The sequence below is a fragment of the Xiphias gladius genome, chromosome 9, assembly GCF_016859285.1.
Source record: "Xiphias gladius isolate SHS-SW01 ecotype Sanya breed wild chromosome 9, ASM1685928v1, whole genome shotgun sequence".
NCBI classification, from domain to species: domain Eukaryota; kingdom Metazoa; phylum Chordata; class Actinopteri; order Istiophoriformes; family Xiphiidae; genus Xiphias; species Xiphias gladius.
Genome location: NC_053408.1, coordinates 15,211,329 through 15,229,305, shown reverse-complemented (window position 1 = coordinate 15,229,305; position 17,977 = coordinate 15,211,329). Strand labels below are relative to the sequence as shown.

At 39.6% G+C, this 17,977-nt stretch overlaps 2 protein-coding genes across 2 annotated transcripts in view; one reads left to right on the top strand and one right to left on the bottom strand.

The window, feature by feature from the left end:
* Window positions 1–1,627, bottom strand: part of LOC120794157 (cytohesin-3-like) — a 33,800-nt gene extending 32,173 nt beyond the window's left edge. The window contains exon 1 of the mRNA XM_040134908.1: window positions 1,377–1,627. Within this exon, the coding sequence (XP_039990842.1) occupies window positions 1,377–1,395 (19 nt within the window). The 5' untranslated portion in view covers window positions 1,396–1,627. The remainder of the gene's footprint in view (window positions 1–1,376) is intronic.
* Window positions 1,628–11,718: 10,091 nt separating this feature from the next.
* Window positions 11,719–17,952, top strand: rac1a (Rac family small GTPase 1a). The gene is made up of 6 exons (XM_040136197.1): window positions 11,719–12,040; window positions 13,570–13,641; window positions 13,919–14,036; window positions 14,563–14,625; window positions 15,443–15,602; window positions 16,392–17,952. The coding sequence occupies exons 1-6, from the start codon at window positions 12,006–12,008 to the stop codon at window positions 16,520–16,522; spliced, it is 579 nt and encodes a 192-aa protein (XP_039992131.1). The 5' UTR covers window positions 11,719–12,005; the 3' UTR covers window positions 16,523–17,952.
* The last annotated feature ends 25 nt before the right edge of the window (window positions 17,953–17,977 follow it).

Genomic DNA, 17,977 nt, shown 5'->3' with positions numbered 1-17,977 from the left:
TGCACAGGTTCACTTCATTCAGCTTTATCACCAAATCACACTATCAGGCCTGTGGCACTAAATACTCGGTTTATAACCAACAACTTTAACATTCAGTATACACAGGCCATCGTTACAGCTGGTCTGTGGCACTCAATGTGACCTTATCATGCATAGAATGACTAGAGGTACTTTAAGTTTGCATATGCAGATCAATAATGAGTTCTAATGATGACCTTTTTATACATTTCACCTATTAATATTCCCCCGGAAAGCTGAAACAATTGGTCAATTAGTCGACGGATGGAAAATTAATCAGCAACTACTTTTACAATCGATCAATCATTTTAGTCATTTTATTATGAAAATATCAACTATTCTTGGGTTCAAACATCTCAAATGTGAACATCTGTTTCTTTTCTTTGTCATATGACAGGATATCTTTGGATCTTGACTGCTGGTTGGACAAAATATGGAATATGAAGTTGCCACCTTGAGCTGTGGGGTAATTAAAAATAAGCATTTTTCATGGACAAAACAATTTTCCGATTAATCAAGGAAATAATCTGCAAACGAATCCATAACGAAAATACTTGTTAGTTGCAGCCATATTCTTCTTTTTTATACATATTAATGTGCTTAAAGTGACTGTATGTGATATTTTTCCACAACTTTAAAATTTCATATAACTATAAGAACTTTAAAGAGACCCCTATATAATTTATAGTGATTCAACCTCCTATGGTATCAATAGGTTCCTCAAATATCTATGCGAACGCTTATTTTTCTTTATTTCTTCACGATTTTGTAAAAGGATGTAGATCCTCTTAGGTCCATGCTCCATATGGAAGGCTGCCAGTCAGATATCTTATCAATTTCCAGCGGTTTAAAGGCTTCAAACAGCGCAACCAGATAGTGAGAACAACTTCAAAGCCTTACAGCAAGACTTCAAACAGACGAGAAAGTGAATGAAATAAAACGAAATGCATTAAAAAACAACAACTGATGTTTCTTTTTTTTTTTACCATGACTTTAGCATTTCTGAACACGTTTCTATAATGGAGCGGAAAGACCCTTTCTCGCTTGCGAGGTTGGGGAGCACGCAAAACCGACCTGCATTTCTGTGAAATGCTCCTTTATTAACAGGTGTTCAAATCATGACAGCCGAGTCTGGTTGCTTTCCTCGGTAGCTTTTGCTAAAAACCACAACATCTTGGACCTGATACAAGGCTACCTCCATCTCCGCACACCCGTGTTCCCTGACTCACACGCATCCATGCAAGCGCGCCTCCCATCCATCCCTGCTCACGGGCTGAAAGGGAGAAGAAACCAGTGTGGAGAATGGGAAAAAAACACACACACACACACACACACACACACACACACAACAGCCTTACCGTGATTGTCTTCATCCATATTTTCTGTAGTAGCGATAGGGCAGTCCAGGCGAAGGTGTGTCGGGCGGACACCTCGCGGAGGATGTGTTTTGCTGGGGGATTTTTGACGGGATTTATTTTCTCGCCTTTCCACAGTCGCAGCCGGTGTTGCGTTGACGGACAGATGGGTGAAGTGGACTGAGGCGCGGATGTCAGCGGCGAAATGAACAGAGAAAGAGCGAGAGAGAGAGAGAGAGAGAGAGAGAGAGAGAGAGAGAGAGAGAGAGTCGCAGTCTGGGTGTAAATTTAAAGCGGGGGCGGGGGGGGTCCTTGATTGTCGGTGGGATATTTCAGAGGTGTGTGACCGCGATGCGAGACAGCGGCGGCGTCTCTCCCTCTCGTCTCCATCCTCAGCCGCTCCGTCTGCATTTCACATTAGCTACGCTGCAACCGCGGGCGACGTCACAGAGCCCCGCCCCCCCCCCTCCCTGCACCCCCGGGCGCCGAGACCGCGCGTTCACCGCGGTGTCCCAACAACCATCTTCTCCAGTTAAAAAAAATAAAATAAAGATGGGTGATAAATCTCACCCTGCCCGTCGAAAACGTCCGATTTCACAGGGCAGCTTCGCGGGTGCACTTCCCGGTTGTTCACCCTCGTTTCCAATGTGACGCGGATACGCGGGTTAAACTGGGAGTTCATCTCCAGCGGTGTCTCACCCCTGACTGTGTTCTCGCAGCGCCGCCACGCCTCCAGGTATGATCTAAATGTCACTATTACTGGTAGGACTGATGGCCAAAAGTACAATGAGAAAGAGCCAGGATCTTAAAAAAGAAAGAGATATTCTCATAAAATGCTTTAAAAAAGAAAAGAAAAAGAAAGAAAAAACACGTAACCTTTTCATTAGATCTTTAAAATGATGTAATAGACTGATGATGAGCCAGTTTTTCAGACCACATTAGCATTAAGTATAAGACAAAACAATCTCGCATTAGTGGATTTTCTGGAGCTTTCTACGAAGCTTATAGAACACACCAGTACTTCATATACAGTACATATACAATTGTTATGCAGAGTTTTAAATGTAGTTTTCTTAGTTTTAAGGGGATCACTCTGAATCTTTCATCCTTCTGAATCTGCTCACAATGGGGCTCCTTTAAATGGCTACATTTATTACAGCTCTCCACACTTTATCTTCTGCGGCAGCAACGCATTGATGACCTCTGTGGGATGAACCGCTGACCATTGGCTGCACCACCAGTTTGTGCAGTTTCCGTCCTAGTACTCACACAGCCACAATGAAACAGCTCTTACCGTTTCTCATACATGAATATAAAACACCCCCTGCCAGTCAACTTCAACCATAGAGAGCAATAAATTAACAACTCCTGATTTTATAGATTCATAATGTGGCATATGTGTAGCCACACCGATTTATGCTTAAAATTAGGCCTAAATACACAACAGTCTGGAGTCAAGAGTCAGTGTAGACTTGTCCTGACCACACACACACACACACACACACACACACACACACACACACACACACACACACACACACACACACACACACACACACACACACACACACACTAAACCACTAAATATCTGTGGTAAAGGTGCGTCGCTGATTCTGACTTCATACATCCGCCCCACATTTGTCACTGGTGATGCAGACACCTTCAAAGGCTCATGGCCAAAGGAGTCCAGCTCGGATACTTCCCGACTGTCCCTGCCCATGTGAGCTCACGACTCATGGAGGCCTTCCCGGGGAAGATCTCAGCCACACCAAGAGTGACTTACGGGCGGGATTAATATGGAGGTAGGACCCAGCATGCTGTCCAAAGTTCAGGAAGGGAGTTGGTGCTTAGGACTCATTGTGCAGCACTACAGGGGGACAATGGAAGAAAGTTACAGAAAAGGAAGTGATGTGATCGGCCTGCCCTCCTCCACACTCGCACTGTTCTGAAATCTGATCTGCATCACTTTAAATTTACTTTTGAGGGTTTAATCACAAACTGCAATGTTGGAAAATGTTGCCTTAAATATATTGGTTAATAAATTCTGACATGATCAGATTAAACAGTGAGGTGGCCAAGGGCCAAAAAAAGGCCCCAACTCTGTGTATTGTGTATGTATCCCGTAGGCTCCCTGATCCCATTAACTACAAGTGCACACAGCAGACTACACTCTTCTCATGTTTAATTTAGGAATACACACCATGGTAGCTCAATATAGACTAAAATAAAGGTGTTAAAAAGAAACATTAACTCAGGTATGCACAGGCTTTCTTCTTCTTTTGTGGTGCAAATTTGCAAAATTATCAATTTAGAACTTTTGGGGCCGTGAACATCTGCGCCCCTGACAACATTTGCCCAATTTGCCCACTTGGTAATCCAGCCTTGAATGTGGGTGCTTTCCTATTCGACAATGGTGCATTTTTTTTATAAAAGGCTTTTATTTGCTGCTAACATCCAAACTGTACAGAGCATGATTTAAAATAAGCCTTTTGTCACAATTTTTTTTATCAGGTCTACAGTCTTCTCTGCAGGGTCCAACAAGTTTCATCTGGTTTGTTGCTGTCCTCTGTGTTGAGCCCAATATTTTCCTCTCCAAGTGTTAAAAAAGCTCCACCTCTGCTACAATAGCAACAGGGATTATCCAACTGAGAAGCTATGATTTCTGTTTGGCAGGTTGTACACATACCAAGAGTGGAGATAGCATTGCTACTCATCAGCTACAGAATCGAAGCCAACTTAGCTCAGCTTTTTCATTTACTCACTAAGTTTGGACAATGCACTATGTTCAGATTTGGGTTTGAATTAGACTTTTTTATTCATGTTTTTATATATTTTTACTCCTAGTAATGTATAGTATGCTTCAAAATTTACTATAATAGTAGTCAATAATAACCAATCTCACTGTGGCTTTGAATTATACAGTGAGATTTTGAAAAAGTTGGATTTTCCTTCTCTTCATGCATGGCTCGACCTGTTATGCAACAAGTATGGAAAATTGTACAATACTCCCACACTTAGTTTCCCTTCTGTCGTACAATCACAGTACTTCTCCTGTTCTGAAAGTCCACCTGCTGGCAGTACAGCCGGACTGACATAATTGATGCATGTATCCATTGTTTCATACAGCAGGAATTTACATCAGTGTTACTGGAAATAATAAAGCACAAAAAAGACACAGTTTTACACACATTTCCAAACAGTGCAAATATGCTCATGGTACAATAGCACTACAAATACACACACTGAACTTAAGTGTAGTACTTAAAAATACGAGTGAGTACAAAGTTAAAGGCAGAGCACTCCATATGTGTTTCAGTGCAAGACTTGATTATTAAGGCTGTTCTCGATTAACTTTACTGTAGTATAAATATAAACTTTTTTACATACTTAAAATAGTACACTCATGTATTTTATAAGGTATGTTTAGTTCAAATATGATGGTGAAATGATCAAATGGTCAAAGCTCACAGAGTTGCCAGTGTTTAATTACCTTGAAATATTTATGAGCTCAGTGTAAAAAAATCTCATGATCTGATTACTGATCCAAACGTTGCTCTCTTCAGGGACATAAATATGAGCCTTTACTGCATTTTCTAAAAAAATGTGTCTCACTTACATGTTCAGACTCCCATCGGATGATAGCATACTGTCAAAACAATTTTCCTCTCTTTCCTAAAAATAGAAAATTAATGATTTCCCTTGTTTTTCCCCTTAAAGGCTCCAGGCATAAACAAATACTGACTCCACAGCATTGGTTGTTACAATTAATTTGCAGCATGTTCCCATAAATTCCTCCTCACACCCCCTCAGAGGCCCGCCTGCAGCTAGGAACCAAACATAGCTGGTTTCATATAGTACGATTCTTCATGGAGAAACTCGTTGGAGAAGCTTATTGGACACATGACATCTTCATCACCATCTCTTTTTTCTCTAATTTTTCTGTCTGTGCCTCTCCTTATCATGTACACAAAAAGTAAAGGGAGTTTTTTGTTGGGGAGGTGAAGGCCGGCAGTTTTGGGAATAATCCTGTGTTTAGCGCAGATGTCCGGACCAGAACAGGAAGCAGCTCCATTTCCAGCTTCAGTGGAACCAAAAGGGTGTAGTCCAGTAAGAACTGGATTTCTCTGTAATCAATGAAAGACTAGATTTAGTCCATCTGTTGCTGACAATATGCGCAGTGTTTACCAGGATTAAGAACATTTGGATATGAAGCATTTGTCTTCCAAATGAGGGAGGACATATGCCAGAAAATATCTCAGATTTCCTATGATTTTAAAATAGAAAAGATCAGAAAACGTAAGGGGGGTCAGCCTCTTTTTGGCTCAGCCTCTGATTAATTTTTGTACCATGAACTTGACATCATCTTTGCCCGCACTAAAATGTAGTTATATTTACTTTCCCCATTTACAAGCCAGCAGAAAATACTGCATGAATGCACTGTCTATTTCACATGGAGCTGGTTTCTGCAAGGCAGCATATGTCAGCCACATTACATCTTTTCATATACAGGGCCAGGGAGTGGACGGACGGACCTCGGAGTCCTAGTGAGTGATCGTGGATGACTGTGTTTAAGTGCCACAGTCTGATTATAGTTGGGCACATATACACTCTGAATGCATGCATATGAGAGCTATAGGATTCTGTTGATATATCCGTTTGCTGTAATCACTTTGTCAGGAACAGTGAAGTGGATAATCAAGTGAAGATGTGATTTTACACAACCATTTTCACAGTGACACTGCCAAGATAGCTGTCTCAATATTATAGCAGACAATTGCAATTTACCTTGAACTATTTTCTTCTTTGGTGGGGTATGCTTAATATGCCCCTGCAAGTCGCCAAATATAGACGATATTCTGCCATGGTGAGATTTTGTTATTTCAATTCAAATTTCTCCCATACTCTCAGTAAACTGCATAGACCAGAGTGGAATGCAGCCACAAGACATATGTACTAGTATGTACTAGTTAGCATGTGAAGACTAACCTCATCTTGACACGACTAAGAGTCAACAGCAAAGCTAGCAAGTAAATGCTAATGTCAGCATGCTAACGTGTTGATGTTACGCAGGTGTAAGGTTTATCAAGTTCACGAGGTTTGTTTAGCATGTTAGCGTACTTAAATTCGATCATTACGGCTAAACACAAAGTACAACTGAGGCTATTGGGAATAACCAAAGTATTGGACAACTTAAGATTTTGGCCTGATGGTGGAACTAGATGAAAAGTCTGGGGATCACTTAAGTTATTATAATTTCTCCTGAGAGGGACATCGATGTCTGTACCTAATTTAATGGCAATCCATCCAACAATTTCAGAGACATTGCGCTCTCAGCCACAAAAGCAAACCGTATGTTGGTCCCCAAAGGGCAACAAAGTTAGTAGGATTCATCGTCTGGGAACAATAAATGTTTGTTCAAAGTTTCGTACAAATCCATCTTGTAGATGTATAGGGGACGTATAGGGGTACATGCTCTGGCAGACAAACACACTCCTAAAATCCCTCACAAATCCACAAATCCCTTATCAAAGGTTTTTCTCCAGCCTGTCTCATACCAATGTGGAAGATTTCAGCCTGTTGCCTCTTCAGTGTGGTAGTCAGGTTTTTTTTTTTTTCCCTGTCCTCCAAAAAGGTGCATCCAAAATTTTATGCTCTGAACTTTTGTTGCACTCATCAGGGAAATGACCCTGTGCTGTGTGGAACCAGATTCATCCAGTGCATCTCTTGGCTACAGTTGTGCGGCAGCAACGTTGTAAGCAAGTAACCTGCTTCATGACCCATACTGTTATAATAAGGTATGCGTTGAGTCATACAGCATCAGAGTTTTTGTATGAAAGATTTTGATTGCGACTCGCTGATTATTCAATGTCTAGTTGGCCCTGCAACATGTCTGTTTGGCAAATAGTGAAATATTGGTTCCTTGAACAAGAGAGCTTAAGGTTAAAACAAATAAATAACATGCTGCACTTAATCTGGATTGTTTTTAGCAATGAGCTGAGTCAGCTACACTTGATTTATCACTTCTTGGGTATCACTGAGGAAAGTAATGATTGGATGCAACAAATCCCTCTGAAAATTTAAATCAGAAATAATATTTACTGTTGAAAAACATTGTTGAAAAAAATAAAATATAATAATAGATAATTTGTGCTTGAGCCTGGTGAGTTTCTGAGGAATTCCTAATTGCTGTGAAAACCATCTGCAAAAATTCCCACACACATTCCGGCTAATGCAAATACACAAGAAATAGGACACACTTCCTTTCTTACCATGGTCGAGAGAGAGAATGAGAAAGAGGACAAAGGAAACGTGGGATATCTTTCCAACTTGGAGCAAAGTGCTGCCATTTTGCTGTTGTTTGACCCAGAGGTTGGAAACTTCCCATCACTTCTACCAGGGCAGCATTTGACTCACCAGTATATCTGAATCCGACTGAAATCTGACTGCAAAAATGATTCAGATAGCTTTGTGAATAGATGGGACTGGACGCAAATACACACACAGCAGTCCCCTTTCATCTCATGACTAAAGCTTTGTGTATGCTACGTGTCACTGTTCGTGCAGAGTGAGGACTTCTTCGAAAGTTCAGTTTATTTTTTAGGGAGTTTCACAGCTGCTGCCACTGGCTAATAAACATGCTGCACAGAGTTACCTGAAATAAACCTAAAGTAAACTGCACGTCCTCCTGTCAAAGTTCAACATGTCGTCGAATAAGAGGTTTGGGGAAGCTTGCAGGGAGGATCTGGAAGCAGTTTGTGACTTTCAAGGACTAGAATTTTATTTCTACTGCTGAGACATTTTCAGGTGGAATTTAGTTTGTTGTGCAGCAGTACATGCAGATTACAGGCAGATTTAGCAATGAGATAAAGAGTATTTTTGTGCATTAAAGGGCATAAAAGTATAATGAGTGAGTGAGTTTGATCTGAAGGCCTTCGTGGGGGAAATGTTATTCTTTAATGTGCCTGTGACATAAAAATTCAATCTTGTGAAACTCTATTATCAGATCCAAAATATACATTTGCATTGCCCTAATCAGACGTGCTTCTAATGTACACATAAATTCTCTGAAAAATCCATCAGATGTCACAGTATGAGCTGCTGAATGATTCATAGCAATGCCACTTATAAACAGGATCTTATTACTGGAGTATATAGGCTTACATTGATCATGTGGGAACTAGAGATAGCAGCAGCACAACTGCCAAAGCCTCAGCTGAGTTCAGCCATCTGCTTTATGAACTCAGTTAAACTGACATTATGAAATCCAGCGAATAAGTCGTGAATACTCTCATCATTCAGCTTTCACAAATGTTGGCTTTCTCCTCTACCATTACAGAGCACATTCAGGCATTTAAGTGCAGATTGCCTGCAGGCTGCCAATCTGACTCCTATGGAAATGAGAGCGCCATGACGGGGTCATTAAATCTTGGTGATTATTTAGAGAACTAATGGTTGGACATAATGATCCGTTGAAATGTCTCTCTGAACTGCAGTTCTAAGGAAGATGCGTATGGACTGGGGGCAGCGGGGAAGCTGGAGGAGAACTGAGCATGACAGTGCACAACAAAGCCTCACCAACAACAGCTCTTTTATATAGAAGTTCTGGCATCTTAAAACATCTTTCCTCTCACCTCTGATGTAAGAACTTTGTACCAATCCTTCTTCTAAAGCCAATCATTACAACAGGAAAACAAAGAAAAACTCCCAATGACAGAACTCCCACATTTCTCTTCAAATTAGACAATGTATGGTGTAAACGCGTTCTCTTAGTATGGTATAAAGAAAGCCAATAGTGTAATGTATAATTGAATCACATGAATCCATTGATTATGTATCTCTGCCACTGATTATCAGTGAATCTATTGCTTAAGTGCCACTGAGAGTCAAATTAGAGTCTTGATTCACAAATTGTATATGATCTTCCTCAATCAACAGGTCTAGCATATAACTTTTTCAAAGCAAAACCATATCCATTAAATTAAAAAATAATTTAAGCACTGCATGAGTTTTTATTCCTTTTTAGTTATTTTGGAAATTACACTTATTGGCTTTCTTGCTGAGAGTTAGATGAGAAGATCAATACCATTCCCATGACTGCAGATTAAAATTGAAGCTACAACCGGCAGCCGATTATTTTAGTTTAGCATAAAGACTGGAAACACGGGGAAACAGCTAGCATGGTTCTGTCCAAAGGTGACAAAATCCAACTACCAGCACCTCTAAGGCTGGCTGATGAACATGTTCTACCTTGTTCATTTAATTTGTACCAAAATGAAATTGTAAAAACAATCATCTGTGCTGGATTCTTCCTGGTTGAATGACAGTTAGCTATAAAAGTGCAAGAAGCAAGAAGCACTGATAAGAGTTTCCAGGCACAACAGAGCTCAGTCACTTTAACAGAGCTCCAAAGAGGCCATTACATTGGAGGCTAAACCGCAGTCATGTTTATTGGTAAAAAAAAAAAAACTGAAATTAATTAATATGTAAGTAGGGCAACAGCCTTGAAAATTATTACAACAAATACCAAATACCTCCTGAAAAGAGGAACTAGTCACAATTTGACACTAATCAAGTACGCTGGGGAGCATTTTTAGCATTTAAAACCCCCAACGGCTGTGTAACTCATTTAAGGCATAAATTCTACAGTATATTTTATATGCCTCAGGGAAGATTTTGTCTTTAATGTCTTTTCTCAGTTTGACATCCTTAAGTCCCACAGTGTGATTGTGTTTTACAGCCTCCCCGATGTGCCGTCGACAGGCCTGTTTATCCTTCAGTAATCTCTCTCCCCTGCTTTTTCCCCGCACTTAATGGTGATGTTTATCCTATTAATGTGTTGTTTACTGGAAAAACCCCCAATAACATAATCCAGAGTCAAGGGTGCTAATGTATGTGCGTGCGTGTGTGTATGTGTGACTGTGTGACCATGTCTCCCCAGTGTGTGTGCAGAGACTTGAGATGATGTTACACTGTCTGACTGGTTGCCATGGAGCCAGTGATTAATTGATGGAGAAAAAAAAAAGATGCTGGTTAAAGACTTTGAATGGAAGAGAAAGTGAAGACACAGAGAGAGAGAGAGAGGTTTATATTTCCCCTCGGGTTGGCAGTGGAATTCATTCAGGATCATCGACTGTCCTTTTCGAGCTGTAAAACTGTAAAATACTGCTCTCTAGTGTTCACTAGCCAGCCAACCATTTCCACAAGACAAAATGACAAAAGAGTTCAGGTCCCTACTTAAGTAAAATGAGAATATCCGTTCCAAGTCCTGCATTTAAATTTTCCCTATGTAAAAGTACAAAAGTAAATCTGCTAAGTATACTACAAGTGTCAAAAGTAAAATCACAATTTTCTCAGAACAGTCCCTTTCAGAGTGTTTTATCATTCTATTATTGGATTATTAATATAAATACCTTTAGTACTGCAGTTGGTCAAAGTGATCTTATTTTAATTACTTTGTACACTGTGAGTAGTTTAAATTATCAAAATGCATCATATTTTATAATTTGATTATTCAATTTACAAAGTAACCAGTAACTGTAGCTGTCAGATGAATGCGGAAGAGTAAAAAGACATACTTCCCTCTGAAATGTAGTGGAGTAGTAGTTTTAAAAAAAAAGAAAATACTCAGGTAAAGTACGAGTACATCAAAACTGTACAGCTGATAATTGAGTGACTTTAATTTCTGCCACTGATTCGTACAATTCCTCTCTTTATTTCCTCTCGGCATTTAGTAATTGAAATCTTATTCTTTTCTAGACCAAGAATTAAGAGAGAAATTCCTTGAAATTGAGAACAAAATGAAGATCTGACGCTGCGCCTTTGACAGCTATAGCTACTTTAGATATTAAAATAATAACAGCATCCCTTAGAGCAGCTGCAACATTCAAATTCTTCTTAGGCGTTACGCATCATAAATAATTATCTGGTTATATAAATTAAAACTATAAAACTCTGACAGGGTTTATTGTGATGCATTTAAGTACTTTTAATACTCTAACACATTGAAGGAACTATATTAGACCTGCAATTTTACTTAAGTACGATTTGAATGTTTTTTGTGTTTTGTTTTTTTTTACACTGTTGCACTGAGCTGTGATTATTTCCTCCATCACTGCATTTAATAAAACTAGATGCCTACATTAAGGTTTGTCTTGTTTCATGACCCCGGCTCCCGTTGTTTTGAGGTGTAGGCTGTACCGCTGTAGTAACCGGTAGAAGGCGGGTTTTGACGGTCCTGGGTCAACCGGATATGACTCGCAGGGATCTCGGAGCTGCAGCTTCTGAAACTCTGGGCGTTTTTTTTCCCTTCAATCTTGACTCCAGAGATTTTTTTTTTTTTTTTTTCCCTCTTCCCCCCCCCCTCTCTGGGTGTTGCCTGCCCGGTTTTACGACTCTGGAGTTTGGAGTTTCGCTGGGGTGTTGCAGAGAAGAAGACGAGTCAAACCGGGTCATTTGTGTAACGACAGCATTTTAAACTTCTTGGAGCGCAGAGTCGGGGACCCGTCATTTTGTTTGCGCTGTACTTTTTCAGGCCACACCGGACTGGTTTATTTTAGCCGCTGTTAGCTTGCTAAGCTAACCGAGCTCGAGCTGCTGTAACGTTGGCTGGGTCGCCAGCGAGAGAGCCGTCCGATGCAGGCCATTAAGTGTGTGGTGGTGGGGGACGGGTAAGTTAAACTACCTTTTTATCCTTACTTTTACCTCTAAAGTGTCCGAGTTGGACTCATATTATAACAACTTAAGGGTAACGCAAGGTTGTTTTCGTTGACCCAGTTACCAACAGTTGGCTAGCGCCTAACAAGCCTCGGATAACATGCCAACATGAGCGACAGCTGTTGTTGTGCCCGCTCTCCAGTCCAGCTGGGTCAGGCAGATTTATCTACAGGCTCCGGTTAGGTGTGACTGGATGGGCCACAGCATGTCATCTATTAGACATTACGCAGGCTGCCATGTCGACAGCTACGTGAACTCGCAGCTCGTCCTATATAAACGTTGTGGACTGATACTGTAGCTATTGAATAATCGCGACTTACACATTTAATGGACCAACTGCACCAAGACACCTGAGGAATCCAGTCCGGTTCGCGAAGATGGAAAAGAGAGCGAAAGAAGTACGACTTCACATTTATAGCCATCCGATTTCTTTTTAACAAAACTGAATTAGTTACAAATATAATTCATATTTATTACAAACTGGAATAAAACCAAACTGTGCAAATGCATCATTCCTCCTTTGTCATCAAATGTGCGAATGCTATGTTTCAAAATAAATAAATGTTCTAACAAAATTTAAGACAAAATATAAATATTAAAAGCAGCTTTGACAATTTATGAGCTTTATCTAAAAGTAAAGTGAAGAATAAAAATCGCTACCTGAAGTAGTTTTTATGCAGATAAAAGGCAAATGTCATCTTGGTTTACCACAAACCCCAATTTAAACTTCTTAACACAAACTGATTTTAGATTTGGGATAGGACCACATTTTCACCATTTTCAGGTTGTAATATAGCCCTCTCATTAATGGATGACATTTAATTATTATTGTTTGCAAACAAATATTGCCACTCTTATGGACTCCTGATCATATTTAGTAAAGATTGTGATCTATTTCAGCTCCACAATGCATACTGTCTCATATTTGTATAGTAACACCATTTTTAGTGTTTGACTTTAGCATCATTCCATTGAGGAAACTTTTTCCAGGACAAGACTTGGTACAGATTATTGACTGCCATTTTAGGACATTGTTTCCTTAAACCAAAACTTTTATCTAGCCAAGTCATATTTGAAAAAAAACTTTTGAAAATACAGGATGTAAGACACTATAGGATCGCCCGTAAAATGTTAACACTAACGTTTTAAAGCTTCTAATTTTTTTTCAGAGGTAAATAATAGACTGCAAACAACCAGATACACCCTCCATAAAATTTAGAGCTTATTTCCATTTCCCTTGTTAAAGAAAGAATAAGATGACCAAGTTAAACCTGTCTCACAGGACTTGTTAACCTGTCAAGCAGGACGCTTTAAACCTACAGTACAAACTAATATTTATATTTCTACAAATATTAGTTAAATTGCTGTTAAATGTCAATTAAGAATATACCATAACTGTTAAAACTGAGAGAATAAATTGAGCAGCAGTCTTCAGTTCTTATCATTGTCTTGTCCTTGTCTCTGCCCTCTTCTGTCCTCCTAGGGCTGTGGGTAAAACATGCCTGCTCATCAGCTACACTACCAATGCCTTCCCTGGAGAGTACATCCCCACAGTGTAAGTAACAATTAGACGCACTTCTCATGAGCAGCTGTGGTGTAGGGGTGGAAATGTGGCCAGGTTTGGGTGACAGAGATAGCACGCCAGACCTATGGGAAGCTAACAATCAAAATATGGTCAATCATTGAGTAATTTCTCAACAAATGTTTTAACATGTATGTAAAACTGTATCTCCTCACCGTATTATACATTACGATGTTTCACATTATAGTGTTACAGTGACTAAAAGACTTTTTCTTAATTGAAAATTTAATATCCACCTTTCTTCCTTCAGCTTCGACAACTACTCTGCCAACGTGATGGTTGATGGGAAACCAGTGAACCTGGGCTTGTGGGATACAGCAGGACAGGAGGACTACGACAGGCTCAGGCCACTGTCCTACCCACAGACAGTATGTATATATTTTTGCGTTTATACACGCACCAGTAGTAACAATTGCCTGCCTCTGTCCTCTGTCCTGCACAGACTAGTATCAGCCAGACAATGTTAGCATGAACCCTGTTTTCACTTTGCCAGCATTGATTTGGAGTTATTCACTGTTATTCACTTGTAATACTTAAAACAGAGTCTGTGCACTAAGCAGAGTAGAGCCTTGTATCCACGGTACCTATACACTGTCTGGAGGACGGCTGGCAAAAGTGAAAGGGAGCTCTTGTTTGCCCTCTTTGTCCTTTGACCAACAAACTGGTCTCTGTGCCAAAGACTCACAGGGAGCTGAGAGTGGGAGTCGGTTTGTAGTTCACCAACCGGACTGGTCCAGAATTAGATTTGTGAATCATTTATTTCATTTAGTAAATTTTTAAATTAAGTTCTCAGTTGTACCAGAAACATGAAGTTTTAAAACTTATATCGAAGGTTTGTCTCTTGTAATGTTGCTGTCTTCAGAGGTGGTTAATGGTGTCATTTTCCCTCCTCAGGACGTGTTCCTGATTTGCTTTTCACTAGTCAGTCCAGCTTCCTTTGAAAACGTCCGTGCCAAGGTGAGAACAGCCTGCTCTTTGAAGGTTTTACGTTTGCCAGTGATGGTAATGTTAGGCCTTTGTGACGAATCTCGCTCAAGAAATTTTTTCCATGAACTTTCATGCTCAGATCAGCTTGTGTTGAGGAAGAATGAACTCCCTTTTGTCAGTGATCCAGATGTAGGATTTTGGCCAGTTACCAGGATTTCAGACAATTTCCATTTTTCACACACAACTGTAAAAGGAGAAGATAGAAACTTGACTTCTAAATGTATACTTGCAGGGATTCAAAATGGACCCAACTGAAAATTTAATATTTTTCTCCCCTACTTAAACAGTTACTCAGAGAAGCTGATTTTCAGTTCTGGTCCTAATCTCATAAAACTACATAAATATATCAAGATAAAAATGCTAAAAAAGACATGCATAATTTTATGTTTGATGTAATGATGCATCCATAAAAAACAAAAACATATTTCCAAAAAAAAACCAACAACTGTTAAAGTAGATTATGCCCCCACACACACACACACACACACACACACACCAAAAAAAAGCTACATCAGAGGTAATAGTTAAATTGAGGGGGTAATTTGGGGTTCAGCTGGTAAAGTCAAAGGAATAAATGTCATACATAATAACAGCAGGACTGAAGTTTTCCAGTGTTGGTGAAAGTTTGTGTCCTCTTTTTTCCCCCCCAAGTTCCACAAAGGTCACATCATGCTGAATTTGGGTAATAACCGGGACACTGAGAAAGAAATCTATTCTATTAGCAACCCACCCACGTTCCACACAGTGTGTTGTATTGTCCATCTCTGACTTTGTCCTCCTCCTGCAGTGGTACCCTGAGGTGAGACACCACTGCCCCAACACACCCATCATCCTGGTGGGCACCAAGCTGGACCTGAGAGACGACAAGGACACTATTGAAAAGCTTAAGGAGAAGAAACTCTCCCCCATCATCTACCCTCAGGGCTTGGCCATGGCGAAAGAAATAAGTCAGTGGAGGCTCAACACATTCACTGATCCATTTTTAAATGACAGTATAGTCTATTAACGTTTCAAAGAGAAAGAGCTCTTTTTTGGGGGAGTTGCATTTCTGGCATTTTTCTAAACCCATAACAAATTATGCCATGAAGTTTTGCTAAAAAAGAACAGAAGCCGAAGTTTCACAGTTGCATTTTTCTAACCACAAAATCGTGCAAATTTAAGAAGTTTCTTACACATTAGTGTTATCACCTCATTTTGCAGCTAAAATCTATTGCAAGGTGTCTGCACAGCCTTGAATAGTTTGAAAAACTGTTATTTTTAAGGCCTTAAAATCACTAGAATATCTTAAAGATAGCAAGATGATGCTTAATTTGTTTACCATTATTGATATTTTAAGTTTTATTTTTCATGAACTACAAAATTAGGTGGCAGCTATTGCACTTTACAGAAATTCTGCAAAACTTACTCAGCAGAATTGATTAATGGAACCATTATTGATATGTTTTATTTACATTAACCTGTGTGTTACATTTTAATTTTACTTGTCAGGTTTAACACAAGTGGGTGTGTGTAATTGTTCGAAACAGAAAGATGCTGGACAATATGTTGCTTAAATCGTCACTTCTTTTTCGTCATGTAATGATTGGACTAGTTTGTGAACAGTCTATTGAAATTGTTTGGTTGATGGTTTATTTCACTAAAGTTATAGAATGATTTTGGACTATGCAAACATAAAACAATCTAGTCACTGGCCTTGTTTCTTTGCTTTTTCTGTTTCCCTCTCTTCTGGCCACTAGGTGCAGTAAAGTATCTGGAGTGCTCAGCCTTGACACAGCGAGGCCTTAAGACAGTGTTTGATGAAGCCATCAGGGCGGTCCTGTGCCCCCCACCCATCAAGAAGAGGAAGAGAAAGTGCAAAATATTGTAATTGAGAACCACAGGGAGTAGAAAATACGATTGCAGTCAGAACTCGCCTACTCAGAGGGGGAAAAATGATGTATGGGTTCCCCAAATATCTGTTCACCCCCTGTGTCCTTGCTTACATAGAAGCTCTGGTAGATCAGACTTTCATCTGAAAGAACTTCACAGATTTAAGCAGCGCTTAAGGTTTTCATTCAGGTCTGGCTTGTAGTTTCTTACATCTGTTTAGTCCTTTCAGACTGACAGGAATGAAGTGACTTTGCTAAGGCCTCGGGGAATGTGAGGGTGGGGGATTTGATTTGGGATATGGGGTTGATTAAGGAGAAAGAGGGAGGATTTTACAAAAGTCATTTTTCTCATTGTGAAGAAACACTACTTGAACGTGAATTAATCATGCGATTACCGTAGATTTAACTCTATACCAGAAGGAAGTCCTGCACAGCGCTCTTTCCCCTACACACTAAGAGATTCCTGCTGCCTTGATGAAGTTTTACTTTAGGTTAAAATGTTTTTTAGAAGCTCTAATTTCTCCTTTTTCCATGTCAGTCTTTTGTCAGCTGTGGTTTGACGGACCGTTTGTTTACAGGTGTCATCTGACGAGACTGAGGTGCTGCCAAAACTCAGTCAACGGTCATCACTTTGTCGTCACTCCATGAACACTAAAATGTTGTTTTTCTTCCTTTTTACTTTTGTTTTAACCTTCCATCAATGCAGTTATGAAGAAATGGTTTAACCCTTAAATTACTTTATTGACTTCCAACGTGTTGTAGCAGCTGCTAAATTAAGTAATAATTACACCTACATTGAGCAAGCATTTAAAACACAGCCTGATAGATATTTAACAGGTAGTTATCTCATTTTGTTCCTAAAAGCTTTCTAGATGAATCCATTGCTCTCTTCTCACTATGTGTTAAACTATTACACACAGTGTTTTATGACTGACTGTCGGACGTGAAGGTGCAGTGTAGCCACAGTTGTGCTGGCTCATTCTCTATTTATCTGTAAAGGTTATACCCATCATTTCAAGTTTTCACTAAATTCTTGCTCAGAAAGTGCTTTGAATATTCAGGCTTTTTATTCAGTATATGATGCTCATATTGCTATCATAATGGTGTGTCATCATGCTAACCCCATCATTTACAGTGTTTTATGAAGTCAACGAGCCGGTGTATCAGCACTCAATGGTTGTAACTCATTTTGCTGTTTTTGTTGTACAATATGACCTTGAGCAGTAACAGTATTCAGCAGATGAATTTTATTTTGTAATGGGCGACGATCAAATTGCATGGGTGCTCTGGGGGACCAGTGTAAATCTAGACTCATTTTATCAGTGTTTCAATGGAACAGAGGAATTGCACACTTGGATTTACTTTCTTGCTAAATGTGATTTCATTTTCACATAGTACTATGCTGACGATTTTTTTTTTTTTTTTTTTTAAAGGCAAATAAACTCATTGAAAAT

Excerpts from the sequence above, each read along its gene's own strand:
- rac1a (XM_040136197.1), top strand. The coding sequence starts at position 12,006 with ATGCAGGCCATTAAGTGTGTGGTGGTGGGGGACGG. Across the intron at positions 13,642-13,918 it reads GGAGAGTACATCCCCACAGT|CTTCGACAACTACTCTGCCA; the intron begins GTAAGTAACAAT and ends TTCTTCCTTCAG. Across the intron at positions 14,037-14,562 it reads CACTGTCCTACCCACAGACA|GACGTGTTCCTGATTTGCTT; the intron begins GTATGTATATAT and ends TTCCCTCCTCAG.